We start from the raw sequence: 19,487 nt of genomic DNA on the forward strand, positions 1-19,487 counted from the left end.
TGACCATAACCAAGTGAGCTTTGTTTGTAACCACATGTTAACCACAGTGTTTTTGAAACATAAATTTTCAACATATTTGCTACATAATAGTGTACAAATGCAATGTATCTATTGGTTGCAAAAACGTACAATGCCAACAATTATTCCAGTGATTGGGTTGGCAATTAAAAGTTCAATTGCCACAGAGGAGGAAATCACATCATAAATATGCGCATAAATAGGAGGAACTTTCGATACAAATGTGAACCAAATGAAAGATAATATATTGAATTTAGCGTTGTCGTTGTATTGAAGATACTGCGTGGTAGGAAAAAGGAAATGGAGAAAAAAGTGGAAAAAGACGGCACTTAGAGAAATGTATTAGGAGGGAGAGACTCGTAGGAAGAGGAGAAAAAGGAGGGAGCAATGAGAGGAATGGAGAGGGAGATCACAGGTCCCTCTTGATTCATCCTGATTACAAGGTTAGGTTAAGGTTAAGTGACATGGGCAAGTCCTGCCTCTCCTCTTTCTCTTCCTCCCTCTCTTTGTCTCCCCCTCTCCTCGTTTAAAGGTGAGCAGGGACTCTTATTGGTTATGCGGCCCTGCCTGAAGTTATGTGTGGCTATTGTCAAGAGCGAGGACCTTTTTATTTTTTACACACAGCTGCTTACTGCTAAATAGTGCCTTGTCCAGAAGGGGACAATCTGGGCCTCTAATTGCTGTCACTGAAGCCTAGATTCATTATGTGACTTTCCCATTAAAATGTGAGCATTAATTTGTATAATGAAATATCACCCTCTGCAGTGTGTTCATTAGCTGTGGCCCCACACTGTAGCGCCACAGCCGCACAATGTTAGCTACCTAGAAAACTGTGGTTAATTTTGCTAATGGATATTTTCCCACTCACTGTTCAAGAGGAAATTAATACTGTAACATTAGCTCTTTAACTTTTGGAGAAATTTAAATTCACTTCATTCCTTTCAAGCTGGTGTTAGCCGCTCATTAATCTCCGTGTTGCGTCGCACAATGCTGCCTCGACTGGCTTGGTAAGCAACTCCATTGTGTCACTCACATTGCATTAGGATGAAGGGGAGCGCCACTGTCATCTGTGAATTTCCCTGCATTGTCACGAGAGCACGGAGAGGATCTTTAACCGCTGTAAAAGTCATGTTGTGGATGTAATCAGGGTGTCACAGAGGAGCTGGTATGATTAGGTTATAGGAATGATTTAAAGGCCACATGTTGGGGATGCATCAAGCTGTTTTCCTCCAGCCTATGCTAAAGCTGTGCTTAGATAGGCCTGCAGCCAGAGATACATTCCTTTCCAAAAGACAACATCCAACCTTTCTCACTTTTTCTCGAAGGCAGGGATACTAAACTTGCTTTGCTTGGGGGCCACTTTTGGAAAATGACAGGTGGCGAGGGGCCAGTCGCAGCAGCCTCATATGCATTTTAGAATTTAAGGATTTTAAGACATTTCTAGGAAGTTAGGACATTTCTAGGAATTTAAGACATCTTCCAGGATTTTAGAATGCTTCTAGGATTTTAGGATATTTCTAGGATTTCAGGACATTTATGGGATTGTAGGACACTTGCACCTTTTTGATAAACAAACTCTATGTTGATGCTGTTTTATGTACTCTGGCAACGTATGCGTACTGAAAGTACAAAAACAATTCCCAGTGTGAATAACTTTATTTTATCGTTGATTAGAAAATAGCTGGGGGGCCACCCAGCACCCAGTTTGGGTCCAGATTTGGCCTGCAGGCTGTATGTTTGATTATCAAGGTGCACAGGCCTCCATATAAAGTCTTTTATTTTATTGTATTTCTGAGATATGAATGGATAAATGTAAAATATACTGTGTAGATGGAATTAGATGGACCTTCTTGTCTGTGTGTGTTTTGCCAAATGAGTTTTCGCCAGGCCTTGGTTGAGGACTCTGCTTCCTCCATGATAAAATATGACCCTCATGGGTGTCCTTACTGTACTACTCAAAGCAGACATAACTCAGCTCTTTCAGCACCAGATAACAGACGCCCCCGAAAACCACCACTATCCCCAGCTACTGTGGAGTGTAGTCGGGGATGGCCTGGCTGTGACCTGGATGCGCTATTTAACATAAGGATCCTAATTATGGGAGTATCCACCAGACGTGTTAGCATGCTGCAGTTTAAAGCTTTTCCTCTAATTCCTTTCCAGATCTGAGGTACAGTGTGTGCCTATTAAGGGAAGCAAAAGGGGGTTACAGTACGGGGGGTCTCTTATTTTGCCTTTTAAGTGCATGGAGAAGGGGGGGGGGGAGTGGGGTGGGGGGGAGCAAGGGAGACAGAGAGGGAGAATAAGAAGAAAGGCAAGCATTGATTTTTCAGCGTTTTAGCCTCGGCTTCTCCAGCGGCACTCAAGGATTACTTGGCTGTGAAGTGTAGAAACTAACAAAAAGGTCAGGACGGGTGGACTCAGCTTTTCAAGAACATCTAGAGGAACTGGAGTACAAATCTTTGATTGACAAAGGGGAAAATGACTCTAAAGCTGTGCTCCAAACTGTTCACTCATTAACTCACTCACTATTCTCTATGTATTGTGTATTAAATAGTGAAATATATAGGAAATAGCCAAATGAGATATTGGACATGATGCTGGAATTTTCTTCCTCTGGAAATACACAACTGCATTGCATTGTAGTATACGGGAGTAACATAGGGTGCATCATATGTACACTCATATTTGCTTTGCATTGTGGGTATTTTATAGTGCACTATACAGTGGATTAAATTAACCGTTGAGAATTCAAACACTTCTACAAAATGGCGAACACACTATATAGCACACCATTTTCGTGATAGGGAAAGGTTTCCATCACAGCTTAAGTTATGAAACACTAACTCCCTGTGAGATGAAGGGAAAGGCTGCAGGGAATCACCTCACAAACTTTACACTTACAAACACTTTACACAGAGGGCCCACCGGCCACAACCAGGCGTCCTTGTTGTAAGGTGACCCCTGCATGGTCTAATTGTGACTTTAACCTGGATAGTCAGTGGGGCGTTCATACCTTGCAGAGGGTTAGAGCTCTGGCTACTGTCCACAGTCCACATCATTACTCTGACTGCAGCCTTAACCTCCCAGCAACAACCAGCAGAAGGGTTAGCATGGGAGAGCCTGAGCCCTGCTTGCTGAGATGTATGGGCAGAGAGTGGCCGGCTCACAGGGTTACAACGCTTGACTAAAAACTAAAGCTTAATCTATTAGGCACATCATCTCACGCATATCCCTAAACTGTGGACAGGCCGGCTTTGTTTTGGCTTGAAAGTTATTGAGAGTTAGCAAGTGTGAAATTGCCCTCTGAGTGATGTCATTGGAGGACACTGAACCCTTGTTGTGTTAATTAGAGCTCAATGAAATGAGTATGAAAAAACAGAATAATAACGGCCTTAAGCCCCGACCAGGGACACTGTTCCGCATATTCCTACTTGTGAATAGTTTTATTTATTTGTCTTTATGTCAATTTGAATAAAATGCATTACAATCAAACATCTGATAAGACTGCGGAGAAAATATCTCTAGGATTACATCTCGTGGTCTAAACAGGATTATGATTTAGGTGAGAATTACAGTTTGTTACCGATGAACTGGGATCACTGGGTTTTTAGCGTTTGGCTGATTTTTAGGCCACCGTCATACTTTGATTTCAAAAGAGAGACCAACTGTGTGTTACATTTTGATGGAGGGAGTTTTTTTCTTTCCTCCCTCTTTCCTTCCTTTCCCTTTTCATTGCCTTCCTCTTTCCCTCTTTTCATTCTTTTTTAATTACTTCCCTCTCTCCTTTATGTCTTTTTTCATTGCTTTCCTCTTTCCCTTTGTTTTTTCCCTCCCTTCCCTTCTTGCTTCCTTCCCTTCTTTCTTTCTTTCTCAGTTCCTTCCTTCCCTTCTTTCTTTCTTTGCTTCCTCCCTTTTTTGTTGTTTTCTTCCTTCTTTTTTGCCTCTCTCCTTTGCCCCTTTCTTTCTTTCTTGCTTGCTGTCTTTTTGCCTTCCTTGTGCTTGCTTTCTTTCTTTTCTTATATTCTTTTTGCTTCTTTCCCTTATTCCTTTCTTTCTTTTTTCTTTCTAATTTGATATCCCAAAACGTATCTCAAGGTAGGACTTTTTAGTCTGGCATTGTAAATAAATCCAGATTAAGCATTTCTCTGGCACAACCAATGCACTATCAATTGCAGTACCAATATGCAATCAATTCATCTGCATCATATCCATCATCTCAGAGGCAGATTGACACCAATATCTAATTAGGCCAATATTCATAAACCAATATGTCAGTCTAACCCCAGAAGCAATGTCACTACATGTAGTAAAGTAAATTTTGCATGAAGTACAATAAATGTTTAATTGCTGTAGAAATGCACTCCATGGCTGCAGAGGGGGTGGGGACGGGTTGCTGGATGTACTGACCTGTGTGTATCCGCAGATGGACTTTGAGATGATGGGAGGTGCGGAAGGACTTGCCGCAGTAGGGGCAATCCTTGGAGGACGAGGCCACGCTCCGCTCACGATGCTGGGACAGAGACGGCTGAATGCTCCCCGCTGCCTTCCCCAAGTCCTCCCCAACATCTGGAGCACGTTCAGAGACAGCACAAGGAGGGAGAGACAAATGGAAGGTGTGTTGAGTGCCACTTCAAACCAGCCCTCCACACATCATAACACAACACAGTTTTTTTTTCTCTCTGTCTCCTCTGTCTGTCAGTCATTGTCCCCCGTTTCCCTTGCTCAAATGTGCGAACGCCACACAAAGTCAAACGCATCAAACGGGCTCACGGGCCGTGCTATTTTCCTCCCTGACAGAACGCTGACAGTTCATAAGCTTTTCAGTTTCTTTAGAAACACCATAGTCCTGAGATACCCCCCCACCCCCACCCCTCCACTCAACCACACACACACCCCCTCAACACCACCACCTGCACCACCACCGTCTCTCCTTTCTCCTCCTGTTTTTCTTTTTTTATCCTTGCTATCATCATCATTCCTATTAAGCATATGCTGGATCGCAGTGAAAAAAATTAACAATGCAAAATAAGACAGACAGGAGAGAAAAAAAGGGAGATAGATTTGTCTATGTCAGCATCGCAGGATCTCTTCGCATCTCTTCCCGCGACCCGATTTTGACAGGTAGCTGTCAAAGATATGATAGGGTGATAACAGTTTTGACCCCGCCCTCCGCCACTTCCTCCGCACGCCCCAAAAAACGATGATGCACAGTTTAGTGCAACAGCAGTCTGTTATCAACGCAATCACCTTCCGAATATGAATCTAAAGATGAGTGACGACAACCTGGGAATGTGTTGACAGCAGCATAATCTGAGGGTGAGGGTGTCATCATCAGATTGTACATGCCGGCCCTCGTTGTACGGCTGGTTAAGAGCTTGTGATGTGCTGACAGTCATGAAATTTAAAGGTCTGCGCGACGCAGTTAAGTTCAGAAAAAAAAACTTGAAAGAGACAAAAAAGAACACAACAGATGCTTGATATGTCTTGTAACTTGAAGCTGTTAAATTAAAAATATCTGTACTAGTTCCAATAGCATTTGATGGGCATCACTGTGCAGGAGGTTCAACATGAACCCACACAGCACACAACTGTCACCACAGATTTACGGATTTCATAGCAAAGTAAAAATATAGAAAATATTCTCTCATTTTTAAATGTTGGTGTCTTTCTCCTGCAGGCTGCCATAAGAATAAAGCGATGAAAACATTTTTTCTTTGCATTTTTTATGTACTTGGGTCTATAATAACATGAATCTTTTTTTTTTAATCAGACAACATTGTTTTTTATTAATAAGCCTCTGTCAAACGGTTGAGATGGACCTTCAAGTCAATGGTAAAACAGAATGAAAAATATCACAATTACAAAACATGTACAGTTATATTACTTGTGTTATATGTTAGTTTAAAAAGTGGTCGGGCTGGCTTAAAAAATTGAACGAATTTGAAATTACTAGGTGAGGTTATTTTATAGTGATTCAACTTGTCTGGTCAAATTCATTTAACTTAAAGTGTTATGGTAACCCAGACACAATTCTTTTTCAGTTAAAACAAATTGTTACTTTTTATTGTACGAGTATTGGTATCATTTTCATGTATATATTCTAGATATTTACCATTTCAACTAAACATCTCAGAAATAGAGAAAAATCATACTGATGTATGATTAAAATATGAAAAAAAATTCAATATATGGTATTAGTAACAGTGAATATTCATCCTTTTTTATTTCATAAATATTGTGATTTTACTATGATTTTACTTGACATCACTATCTTTACCATAAAAAGAACAATTCAACTGTTTGTGTAAATGAGATATCTTAACTGTAAGGCACCAGTCAAATTTAATCACCACTCTCAGCCTGGAGTGCTGTCCAGAACACTACTTTAAGGCCTGGATGAATTTTCTGTAGAGTTATCACATGTGCTTCACACAGGAAATGAGAGCCAGAGCCGGGACTGAAGTAGGGCTCAGCATGCTTGCATTCAGAATATGTGTGTGTGTGTGTGTGCGTGTGTGTGTTTACGTGTTTTTTTATGTAAATAAACAAAATAAAACAATGAGTACAACACTTACAGACAAAAAACTCAAATAGAAATACCATATTGAACTTGTAACTTGTAAAAAAAACCATGAAGTCAACTATTATCTTAAAAAGAGTACATTCATTGATTAATCATTGTTGTGCCTTTATTACAGCTTAATTTATTCTCATATAATGTATTACAATACTACAATGGATTTTTTTTTTTAATTTCTCTAATTCAAAAAGATATTTTTCAGAGTGACAAGCTTTACTAAAAGATGTGATGCATCTGTTCCTCTCTTTGGAAAATCAACTTCTATCAATCTATAATGTGAAGATTTACCAGACTTATGTATTTATGTGCAAATATCTACACCTAATTCATGACTTGCCGAGCATTTTCCAAACTTCTTTAAGTGTTCAGACAGTCACTAATGTCCCGCAAGACACTCTAAGGACTTCTATGTCCCATACTGTCAGACTTCCCTTAATCACAGAGGACAGTCTCTTTTGAATAATCTACTTCCATCACAACAATCAATATTTATAATACAATTGCTTTTTAAAAAGTAAATCAAATTAAGGACTCTAATGTGTAGAGACTCATAGTAATTCATTGATTAATTTGTGCTGATTTTGACTTTGTAGTACCAACTTTTGTCATTTATCATCTTTCTATTACGGCTTATGAAATTTTGTTCAATCGTTGTTTTAATCTTTTTTTTTTCTTTCATGAGTGATTATAGTAATTAAAAAAGCTAACCTATTTTTGGCTTTGAACCTCTCCTGCATAATGTTTAAAGGCACACCTGCTAACTGACAATAATGTTTTTTTGGCTAGCTTGATACAAGGGAACATGTATTTAGCCTGTAGCACGACGGTTACGTCAGGTAACCACGCGCGCTATGAGGAAACTCTTTGCAGCTGCATTTTATTGGCTGTGAAACGTCATTTAAACACAAATTAGCCTATGTGAACTTACTTTTGTCAGCGACGCACACCGACGAAAACACGTTCTTTGTAGGTGAAAATCCGTCCAGCTGTCGACTAGCCAACTAACTAAGCACTCGGACGAACAACTAACTAACTAACTTACTAAACATACGGAGCTCGCGCGGACCTTTCACCGGAACTTCCACGGTGATGATGTCACCGCCCACCTGACCGTAACCTCACGGCATCAACCAATGAGCATAAGGTGAAATAAAAACTAAAACATTATACCTGACCGGCATCAGTAATGAATATCAAAGTCAAAATTTGAGCCTTTTGTAGCCTGCAGTTTGGTTGAGCATGGCTTTAGATAAATAAAAAAATAATATTTTTACCATATAGTAATGGATAACATGAAATGTATCATTTAGCATCAATGAATGTTAAGAAGTTCATATACATCTTAGAAAATAGTCAATTTCAATTTCATTAACTTAGCTTCACCACCTTTATCATAAAAGGCTAAATTAAGCATTTGGTGGAGCACATTTAAAAAAAATAATAACAATAAATAAACAATATGCTTTAACTTAATAAGGTTAGTGTCGGGCCTGCCTAAAAATTTTAAGCTGACCAAATTTGAGAAAATAGGTAATTGAAAGTTGAGGTGATTTTGAAATGATTCAACTTGTCTTCTCAAATTGAGTCAACTTAAAGGTTTAGGGCAGCTCGGGCACTACATTTTTTTTTTAAAGCAGTCCACTTTTACATTGTACCTTACCCAAACAATAAAGATAACTTAAATAAGTTCAGTTGAACACATTTTTCATTAAGATATAGTGACTTAAAATGTCCTCTACCAAACAGCTGAGCGGAACATTAAAGGGATATCAGCCTTTATTCATTTGAAATGTGTATCAGGGAGAGAACAGTGACACAAGTCATGGACTTTGTGTTCATGTGGTTAAAGCAAAGAAAGGTACTGACAAAACCAGTCCGAGTCTGTGGACTCCATAGTAAAAAAAATATTATATTTAACATGTACGCGTGACCTCCAAGAAGCACAAACACAGTAAAAAATGTTATTTATTTTTTAATCTGGCACATGATTTGGTATGTGTGAAGGGGAGGAGGCGGTTGGAACCAGAAAGAAAGAGAAAGAATCAAAATCGAGCAACCCACTTAGGCAACCACGCCACACAATAAGGGACATTTTTTAACATTAGCCTAATCTTTTCTTTCCCGTCGCTTCCCACCCCATTCCACCCCTCCTCTGCCGGGGGGGAGTCAAATAAGGTTTACAGAATGGAAAGACCCAAGTCAGCAAGTCCTCTTCCACACTGACACTAAACACACAACTCCATTCAGCGACACTGCTATCAGGCTGAGGGCTATTTATCACAACTGAAACTGAAAGGCAACCTAAATGTAAGTCTGTGACAATACGCAGATACTAAATACCAGCTGCTTCTACTTGGGCTTGGCAACTGTGCGGTTTAATTCTGCGCGCTAGCGAGGAGAAAGAAGCCGGGAGACAGTTAGGTTTTAGAAGCAGATGTTAAACTGTGGATCTTGGTTTAAAATGAGCTTGCTTTGCACATCTTTTTTTTTTTTTTAAATATGTGTTATTACACAGAAAGAGAATGATGCATGGAAGAAAGTACGGAAAATAATATACAGAGGGGCATTCAACAAGGTTGTCCGTTACTTTTTCCAAAAAGAAATTCATGGGATGTAACATCACTACCTAATTACATGCCAGATAAAAATTCAAATTTCTGCTTTTGAAAAATTCAACTGTTTTTCCACCTTCAGTTGAGGATTTCAAGCCCCCTCCCCAGACCATGAAACATGCCAGGCCAAAGTCAGACAGTTAGGACTGAGTGCCAGGCCAAACAACTACAACACAAAGTCGCACGACATTTTGATAAGTTGTGTTGACATAATAATTTAAGTAATTACATCAACTTAATACTATGCGCAATATAAAGTCAAATTTCTGCGTTAACTGATCTAAAGCAAAATTCAAGTTGAAGTAACTCAATGAAACTGGCTTGATAATTTCACTTTTCCACCTTTATTTCAGGATTTCAAGTCCCCTTACCAGACCACTTAACACGCCTGGAGAAATTCAGACAGTTACGACTAAGTTTTAGGGATGTTTTCTTTTTTAAAACCTGTGTTCACAAAAGTAACTACTTGGGGTTTGTTAAGTTTATTTTGGGGGGATTTTTTCCTTTATTGATAGGACAGCTGTAGAATGACAGGAAATATGGGAAAGAGAGGAGGAATGGCATGCAGCAAAGGGCCACAGGCTCGAATTGAACATGGGCCGCTGCAAAGGCCTCAGCATATGAGGCGCACACTCTAGCAGGTGAGCTAGAGGCCACCCCGAAACTAATTGTTTTAAGTTGAAAAAGCTAGTGTCCAGGCTGTCAATTCTAAGTTGACTGAATTTGAGAAGACAAGTTGGGCTAATTTGTAAAGATCCAACTTGTCTTCTCAAAACCGGTCAACTTAAAAATTTAAGGAATCCCGGACACTAAGTTTTTTAAAGTTAAATCAAATAGTTTCTTTTAACAGTGATCAATTATTAAGTAAGTGCTACTAAAAAATACCTATCACTGCAGAAGAAGGCTAATTCCCTTAATTCCATGTTGTGCATTTGTTGCATGTGATTTCTTTAGAAGTTGTCATAACTCAAAAAGACTGACGCAAACCGTTGTGTCAGCTTTGTTGTTGTTGTTGTTCTTGTTAAGCCAAATCATTTGTTATTAGAGCGCATCATGATGGGGACTTAGGGCTGGGTCTCCTAAAACTAAATTAAATGACTGCTAATAAAATTTGTTGTGTTGTTAAAATGGAAAATTGATGGTGGTGCTGTTTCATTAAATTTACTTCAATCCACTTAAAAAAAATGTGACATTTTCAAGGAAATTCAGCATCTCATGACAATATTGTGACCTTCCTGCTACCGCATATTGCAAAGCTTGATGCAAATTACACAAAATCACAAACTGTATGTATAATATCACAGGTGAAAATATAATTTCCTGCATAATTTCAGCACTGTGTGAACACATCAAGTGTGCCCCCCCTGCCCCATTCTTTTGCATTTGAATTTGAATACATTTAAAAGAGGACAGAAAATAAATAAATAAAAGCGAGTACAATTCCCCCAGTGCTTGGTCCAGGACTGCACCATACTGTAGCCATAGTCGCCTCCTCATAAACATATTTCGAGCGGTCTACTGTACAGATCCCCTTTTGGCAAAGACTCCCCAGATCGTGTAACAGACAGTAGCCCACCTGCCCACCCCAGATGGGGCTAAAATTAAAAAATCCAAAACACAGATTAGAAGCAGGACAAACACCAGACCACACTTCCAACCCCAACACCCCCCCCCCCCCCCCCCACACACACACATATACACAAGCTCTACATGTCTGTCTCTCTCTGTCACACACACTCAGACACACGTCCTTGTGTGTCAGGGTTAATAGTGCTCCTGTAAGAGGAAGACACATTACTGAGAGGATGCGAGTGTGCTCTCCTGGCATATAACAGCCCTTCAATAATAAATGGGCTTCACACATTCCCACACACACGCACAACAAAGAAAGGTAAAACACAACTTTGGCTGTGCTTCCTCACTCTTCACATGCATGTGTGTGTATCACAGGCGCCATAGGTACGTGTGAGAATCCTCGTCATTCCCTGACAACTAGCCGGGTGTCCAGCATGCTTGTCTTTAATCAGTTGACTGATCCGCAGCTTTTAATGCGACTGTTCCAATTACTGTAAAAGTCATACTGCTCCATATAACCACAAATATTGACACTTTATTGCACAACACATTTATGACATTTTGAAGGTCACCCCGTATATTAGGCATCAGCGTACACAGCTGGGTGTGTGATGTGAGGGAGAGACTCTCAATCGCTGGTTGACACCCAGCCGTAACTATCCTCCGAGTATTGATTTTCCTTCCACATCTTCCATCTTTTTTTTTTTTTTATGCAAAGAGGATTCACTGTAGGAGACGCAACATTAAAGTGATTGTCACAGGTGAGCCTTTGGCTTTTTATATACAAGCCCGTAAAGGCCAGCTGCGATTACTCTTTCACTTTGCTCACACTATTATACAATTAGGAGGATGTGACATTTTCTCTTCAGAATCATCAAATATGACCATTTTCATGTTGACAGATTGCTAAAATTGCTCAAATTCTACATTCAAAAGGAAAAATATTGGCATGATACCACCATTAAGGACACTAAAAAACAAACTAGTAAAAATTGTACGAGGTTGGCTCCAAGTTCACTGACCAATAAAGTGGTGAGTGTATCACATGCTTAAACCGAAGATTTTCTAAAATGAAAACATTTAAATTTGATTGAATTACAGTAAGAGCATGCATGATAATGTCAATGTATTGCCAGAGAACAGCTTTAAAATAAAAAATCAGCATTGGCCCAAAACAAACATTTCTGCCGATATTACCGGCTATTAAGATGACTCTTTAACCCTTTGAAACCTGAGCAGATTGGTGTGATTTCTTATACTATGCAAAGAAGGCATTGCGCAGCACAAAAAGAAACAACCCAAAACAAACTGCAAAATAAAAAGAAAATTGTAAAAACAAAAGAAAAGAAAAGAAAAGAAAGAAAATTACAAAAAACAAACAAACAAAAAACTAAAGAAGGAAATAACTTGAAAAAAGTGTTTAAAATATTTATAATCATGTAAAGTAATTTCAAATGTATAATTATTATAACTATAAATACAGCTTGTTTGGACACATTTGCCTAGTTTAAAAAAAACCCAAATCTATTTATATCCTAGAACTTGGGGGAGATAGCTTGACACGCTGCTCATCGCCTTTTTCTCCAATGTTTCCAAAAGAAAGCAAACCAACCTGCTTAGGGTTCAAAGGTTAAAATAGTTCTGAAGGTGTCTAAACAAGTAGCTCAAGAAAAGTGATGCCAATCCAGATTTCAAAGGGTTAATGACGTGACTTTAATCCATTGAAATGGGTGGATTTTGCCCTGGTTTTGGCTACTGTCAGGATTGTCTCGAGGAGAGCATCATCCAAGTCTGTTAAAGTAGGATACATGTTAAAGATTTGTCTAAAATTTGTTACATAAGAATTAATATGGCATGTTTTACATGAAACAGGTTAAAGTCGTTTTATCTTTTCACCCAGCAAATGTGCCACCAGTGAGCCATCATGATAAGGGAAGGTGTAATGTGTTAATTCCACTACAGGAGAGACCCGATGATCTCTGCAATTAGGTGGAAAAATGTGCATATATCAGTATTGACACTGGCAATCAGCCAAAATGAGAAAAAAATATTGGCATGTCAGATATCGGCTAAAGTCCCATATCATGCATCCCTACTGAAAACTGGGTGTAAATGCTGCAAATGTAGCAAGGGAGGATTCTTGATCATATCACAGAGAAAAAATCCTGGAACTATTTGATATTTGATATTAACTGTCATAAAAGATGAATATTTGCAAGCCACTGCATCCCTCTTATATGGATTTTGTTTCCTGTGTCAAAGCCCCACAAAATATCATCACGTATATATGTATAAAACCACTAAAGAATGTATTCTAATGAAACATTCAAGCCACCTCTTTTTTTCCTGCCCAAATTCTGCCATCAAACTCAAACACTGTTTGAATGCGTTTTCTATAAACTCCTCATTCGCCTCTACCCCAGGACGAAAAAAAAAAAAAAAAAAACACATGAAAAAACGCAGAACTGTGACTGTACGGGTACAAGAATATCACAGAGGGGGGTGGAAAAAAAAGAGAAATACATGTATAATTCAGCTGTATCTGATCTGAGACCAGCTCCTCTCCCCTCTGCCTTTACTGGTGTCACGGCAGCGTAATGGAACATGCCAGAACAAAGGCTCTGAGATCAGATTGGAGCAGAGTTGAGCAGGCCATCTGGGAGGCAGGCTGAGTATCAGTCACTCTGCCTGCTGTCTGCTGCACTCACACTCCCCTCTGACTAACTGTGTGCGAGAGTGCAACTGTGTGTGGAAGTGTGTGTGTGAGACACCTCACTGCCTCCCCGACCAGCACGTCACCGGGAGCTTGTGACCGATGTACGCCACCGTGGGGGAAAAGCCACCAGGGCAGCCTCCACCACTGACTGACAAATATATAAATTGATAAGGATCTGTGTGTGTGTGTGTGTGTGTGTGTGTGTGTGTGCCCCTGGGATAGGGCACGCTGCCTACTCCTTTACAGCGACCACACCCAGTTCCCATTAATGGAGGACAAAAAAAAAAAAAAAATCATCAACAACAACAGCAAAAATAAACAGCAATGAGTGTGTGCATATACAGTGTCAGAGAGGGTGGTGGTGGGGGGGGGGGGGGGGGTTGCCAGTTCCTTAATAGTATTCTTTCAATCACACTTTGCACTCTAAACGTTCTGTGGTTTTGATTAGTATGATATCACTTTCAGGAAATAAAACTAGGAAGGGGGGGGCACATCAGTCATAAAAACACAAGATGTTTTGCTTCTTGCTCGGCCATTATTCTAATGCGTCACGTGACTCCCGTCGAAGCCCGCCGGCCTCTCCCCGTAGCCAAATAACTGATTGGGGGGTTAGGGAGGAGGGTGGGGGTGATTGACGGAAACAGTTTGAAAAGGGGAAAGATATTAAGAAGATTGGGCGAGAGGTAGGGAGGGAGGGGGGGGGGGGGAGTAAAATGTGATGACATCATTTGAAAGGCATTAGGCTTTTAAAAATGCGCCCGGGGGGACTTGATTTCCTTACACCAGAGCAACACAACACCATCCGGCCTGATGCTCGCTGCTCTCTCTTTCTCTCTCTCTCTCTCTCTCTCTGCTCTCTCACACACAGAGACACACACACACCTCCTAACACCCCCCCATCCTTCCCCTCTCTCGTTCTTTTTTTGATTTGGACCACTGCCATCTTTGTGAGCGTCTGGTTCATGCGAGTTAATCAATTTGAGGTTTAGTTACACTGCTGATGCTAGCATTCCAGCCACTGCTCCAACGTAATCTGAACTCGCAGAATTTATTAACCAAACACCAATTATCATTAAACACCACTGCATTATCCCCCTCCTTTTACTACCTGACAAGGACTACTTAATGAAATTTTAGATTAAAGTTATTTGGTGCATGATTTATGGGCGTCGAGAAAAGTCCTAATGCAGGGCTCTCTTGGTGTGCAGATGCTTTTGGGTTTATATTATTTTATTTTTTGCAAGTACACAAGAGATCTGAGAAGTCTCGGAGGTATTATAACAACCAGGTCTACAGACTAAAAAGAAGAAAAAGAAAGGAGGGTAGAGAACCAGAAAAGAGCAACTGTGCTCCCAATTTTTACATCCTCACTTCACACTTTTCCTGCTGACCCTGTCGAGCAACAGAAATGAGACCAAAGACGAAATAAATTGTGACAAAAAAACCCCAAAACATAAAAATAAAGGCAAGTTGTTGTTTACCAGCACAGTGTTTGCGAGATGAAAACAGCAGCAGAATGTGTTACATATAAGGCGGTGGGGTAAACAGGGGCACCAGATGTTCTTTGATGTTAATAATGGCATTTATTATTAATATTAATTAGATCGCATTCAGCAATACATTTGGGCCATTTCCAAGTCAATTAAGCAAAATGGCATTCGGGAGATGTTGAAACGACATTTTAAGGCAGGTGTTCAGCGGTCCCCTATTAAAAACATTTTTGCAGCTCCTGAAAAACAAGCCATTTCCAGGCAGATTTTATTTATTTTCTTCTTTGTCTCCTCATCCTCTCCATTTTTCCTCTCTCCTGTTTCTATAGTTGTGACCGTATTTAAAAAAATAATAAACATATTGGAGGATTGGTTCTTTTAGCGTGCATTATCTGATTAAAATATACAGTATGTGGTGATAATGCTGTTGTGTCCACGCCCCGGCAAATATGTCAACTCAGACTGACGGGTGGCAGCGGCGGCGATGGAGGGGGTTAATCCAGATATGAAATCATGATTATGACCATCATGATGATAACAAAATATAAATAAAAAAAACGAAGGATTACAGTTTTCCGAATGGCCGCCTCACTAGGGGTGCGTATTCTCACAAACAAATTAATTTTTAGCGCCAAATATCAAAAAGGCCTGTCCAGAGTCGCCAACTGATACCAGGAGCTTCCTACCAGCAGATACCAGTTCTACCAAATCTAATTAGACAACACAAGCCAGAGGCCTCACACCAGGGGGGGTGCCTTGTCTATATAATCTAAATAATCCCTGCCTATATGTGTAAGGATAAAAAAACACACCCGCTTAAAGCTCTATTCAGTTTAATCTAGACCTCTGAATAGGGTCCTGCCACACCTCACGGACCCAGTGTGTGTGTTTATGTGTGTGTGCTCGTAGCCCTGCTTTTTTTGGCAGCAAGCCTTTTTTTTTCAAAGCTGGTGGAGGCAGCAGCCTTACAATGGTACATTAACAATCTGTGCGTTCATTTATCAGTGTGTGCGATTTGGACTCTCCGTTCATGGCGCGCTGCACTTTTCATGGCTGAAAATTAATGAACAAGCCTCCCCTCGCAACAAACATGCACCTGTGCTGCAGAGATGGTAATCACAAACATTTATATTTATTAGTGAACGCCTGCACTAAAACTGGAGTTGTGGAGGAGAGAGAGGAGGGGAGAAAAAGACAAAAAGAAGAGGAGGATGAGGGGAGGAGGAGGTGGAGAGATAGTTCTCTTTTTCCCCAACCTGGGTAATGAAAGGATAGCGGTTTCCGTTGCGCAGAATTGTGTTAAAGCTATTTGTTTGAAGCACTTTCTTGAATGAAACGGGGGGGTGTGTGTGGAAGTGCAGGATATCTATTCAGGGAGTGTGATCTTCACGCTGGGAAGATTATTTCTCAAAAACTACCGGGTGAAGGGCATTGCTGCAAAAAAAACCCAACAAAAAAACCCCCACCTTGTATGCTTATTCTAAACGCCTAAAAATACACGCTGCACACAATCTGGAGAAAGAATTGAATGTGTTGCAGGGGCCAAACCTCGGTCCCTCCTTCACTACACAGGTGGACGCCCTCGACAAAAACCTGTTAAGGATGCTTTTTGTCGCTTACTTTTTTCCCTCCATTCGTCTCTTCCCACTTCTCTCACTCTCATCTCTCCCCTCCACCCCCCCACCCCACCCCCCCTCCCAGACTGACAGAAGGTGGCTCTCTCCCTCAGTAAAGGCTATGCCTCTGCCCAGCTAGGGGAAGAGGAATGGTGCCATAAGTTTCTCCCTGGCACCGGCCCACCTTTGTTTTCCCCCTCCTCAAGTCTGTTTCAGGCTTCAAAGAGCATTGGAAAAAGACATACACACACACAAACACACACACATATATACACACACACACAGACACACACACACACATACAAATGTTTGAGGGAGCACTGATGTCTCACTAACTTTATCATTCTAGCAGGGTGATCATAGCCCCGTTGAGAAGCTGGGGAAGATGCTTGAGGGTGTATGAGTGTGTGTGTGCATGTGTGTGTGTGTGTGTGTGTGTGTGTGTTGTCCACCACTGTCTGCATGTATGCATGAGAGCACAAAAGGCAGATGGGGACAGAGGTGGGTGTCTTTTAGGACATGAAGACAAGAGCAATTACTAATGTGTTTGTCTGTGCGTTTGTGTACACACACACACACTCTTGCCAACGTGCGTGTGCGTGCATGTGCATGTGTGTGCGCGCGTGCGTGTGTGTGTAGTGCTATAATAATCAGGGTGTATATTCATCATGCCCCCTCTCAGTCTGTGTTGGCAGGAAGTGGTGTGGTTACCATTAGTGAAGGATGACTAGGTCGCTGTCTCTTTTACTGGGATACTGCTGGGTTTCTATGGATAGAGAAATGCAAGGAAATGGAAGGAAAGGAAAGGATTTAAGACGAGAGGATTGAGAAGGTGAAAAGACGGGAAAAGAAAAGAGGGAAATGTGCAGGCGGAGAGGACGTTTTGGGGAAATATTGAGACAGAGAATAGAATTGGGGAAAATAAACTAAAGGGCATAAACTCGTAGAAGAGGGAAAATCAAAGGGATGAAACAGAGAATAGAGGAAAAAATGATGAGAAAGTTATAAGGGAGGTGTAATAAGAACAGAAAAACATGGAAAACAAGTTAGGAGTGAAAAGAAAGCAATTTAGACAAATGTAAGGAGTTTATACATGAGATATAAAAAAAGGGAGAGGAATACTGGGAAAAAGAAAAGAAAATAGGGAAAAGGAAACAAAGGGAAGACTAAAAACAGAAGACAAGGAAATTATACAAATATACAACAAAACTACAGCAACAAAATCAATGTAAAAGAAAAACATTTTTTGTTATTTTTTTGATGTATTTCTAGTTTTTTAAATGGGGGAAAGTGGAGATTTAAAAAAGGAAAAAAGGAATGATGTTGGATAAAAGGATGTTGCCAAAAGGCAGAAAAAGCAAAACGGAAGTTTAAGAAGAAGAGGTCAAACTACAAACTGTTCTGCAGCTACTTTAAATTGGGAAAGGAGAGGGAATCAGGGGTAAATACACTAAATGACACAGGCTTATGGAGGAGGGAAAAACAAGAAAATGAAAAAAATGATACATGGCAGGACATGGCAAAGGTAGAAGAAAAAATATGAACGAAAAGCAAGGAATTTAGACACGCATAAGGAGTTTATAGAAAAGAGTATGTGATGATGAGAAAAAAGGAAAGGGAAGAAAAGGGACATTGAGAAAATAAAAGAAACACAAGAAAGGTAACAAAAGGAAGAGAAAAGCATATTAACCGCAAAATGTCACTTAATACGAAGGACAGAACAAAAAAGTGACACAAAAGTGGAGAGGAAAAAAAGAGGAAAAAGGGAATAGAACATTACTGGGTATTGCAAAAGGCAGGAAAAGGAAATGAAGAGGTCATACAACAAACTCCTCTGCAGTGACTTTATATTGAGAAAAGAGAAGGAATTGGGGGAAAGAAACAAAAGAGCACAAACTGGTGGAAGAGGAAACAGCATGGGAATAAAACAAAGGGAAATAAATGGGGAAAAGATGATAAAGTTTAAAAGGAGGGGTAAGAAGGAAAGAAAAAAATAATATACAAGACATGATAATGTAGTGGAAAAGATAGAGAGTGAAAAGAAAGGAAGACAGCATACAAAATATACAATGAAACACCAGCACATAACGTAAAACAAAAGTGGGAAAACAACAGAAAAATGGGGATAGAACACGGATAAGATATTGACAAAAAGCAGAAAAGGGGAAGCGAACAAGCTCCTCTGCAGCTACTTGACATATAGACCATTACCTATGGATGACAGACATCCTGTTGGACTTGCAACACAATGACAAAAAAGGGAAGAAAAGGAATGTTGGAGAAAAGAAACGAAACATAGGGATGTGAGAATAACCAAATGTAATGAAACAAGGCAACAGAAGGACCCATATACCAAAACAAACTCACTTAATGTAAAAGAAAAGTGCAAAAAAATGAGAAAAACAGAGAGAAAGGATAGAGGAAAAGGAAATAGAACATGAAAAGATATTGCCAAAAGGCAGGAAAAGGGAAACAAGAAAAGGTCAAACTGCACGCTCCTCTGCTGCTACTTTACATATAGACTGTCACCTAAAGATGACAGCCATCCTATTGCACTGGCCCTTTAACGCTGAGTAAAGTACAACTCCTCCCTATGCCACCATTGATTTCCTATTCATTCCCGCGCATGCTAAATCAACAGCAAGCACAATAGGCCAATCATCAAACTCAGCTACAGTAACACCACCTCTATCCCACCCTCAATCCACCTGGCACTGGTCAGAGTCCATACAGTACATGGCATTGACGCTCTGCACATCGCAGCCATTAGTGGCGTTATTCTCCATCAATGAAAATGAATCAATTAAGCCTCATTAAGGGTGCATATTAAGGTGGAGTAATTATCGAGTGGGGAATGTACAGTGATCGATAGCTCGG

The 19,487-nt window shown here is 40.2% G+C and overlaps 1 protein-coding gene across 2 annotated transcripts in view; it reads right to left on the reverse strand.

Annotated features, from left to right (window-relative positions):
* The window catches only part of znf536 (zinc finger protein 536), a 155,161-nt gene that overhangs the window by 63,327 nt on the left and 72,347 nt on the right, over nt 1–19,487 (reverse strand). For both annotated transcript variants that reach the window (XM_042484580.1, XM_042484572.1), the window contains exon 3: nt 4,429–4,587. In XM_042484580.1, coding sequence (XP_042340514.1) covers nt 4,429–4,587 — 159 coding nt within the window. The remainder of the gene's footprint in view (nt 1–4,428; nt 4,588–19,487) is intronic.

The sequence above is a fragment of the Plectropomus leopardus genome, chromosome 1, assembly GCF_008729295.1.
Source record: "Plectropomus leopardus isolate mb chromosome 1, YSFRI_Pleo_2.0, whole genome shotgun sequence".
Classification (NCBI taxonomy): Eukaryota; Metazoa; Chordata; class Actinopteri; order Perciformes; family Serranidae; genus Plectropomus; species Plectropomus leopardus.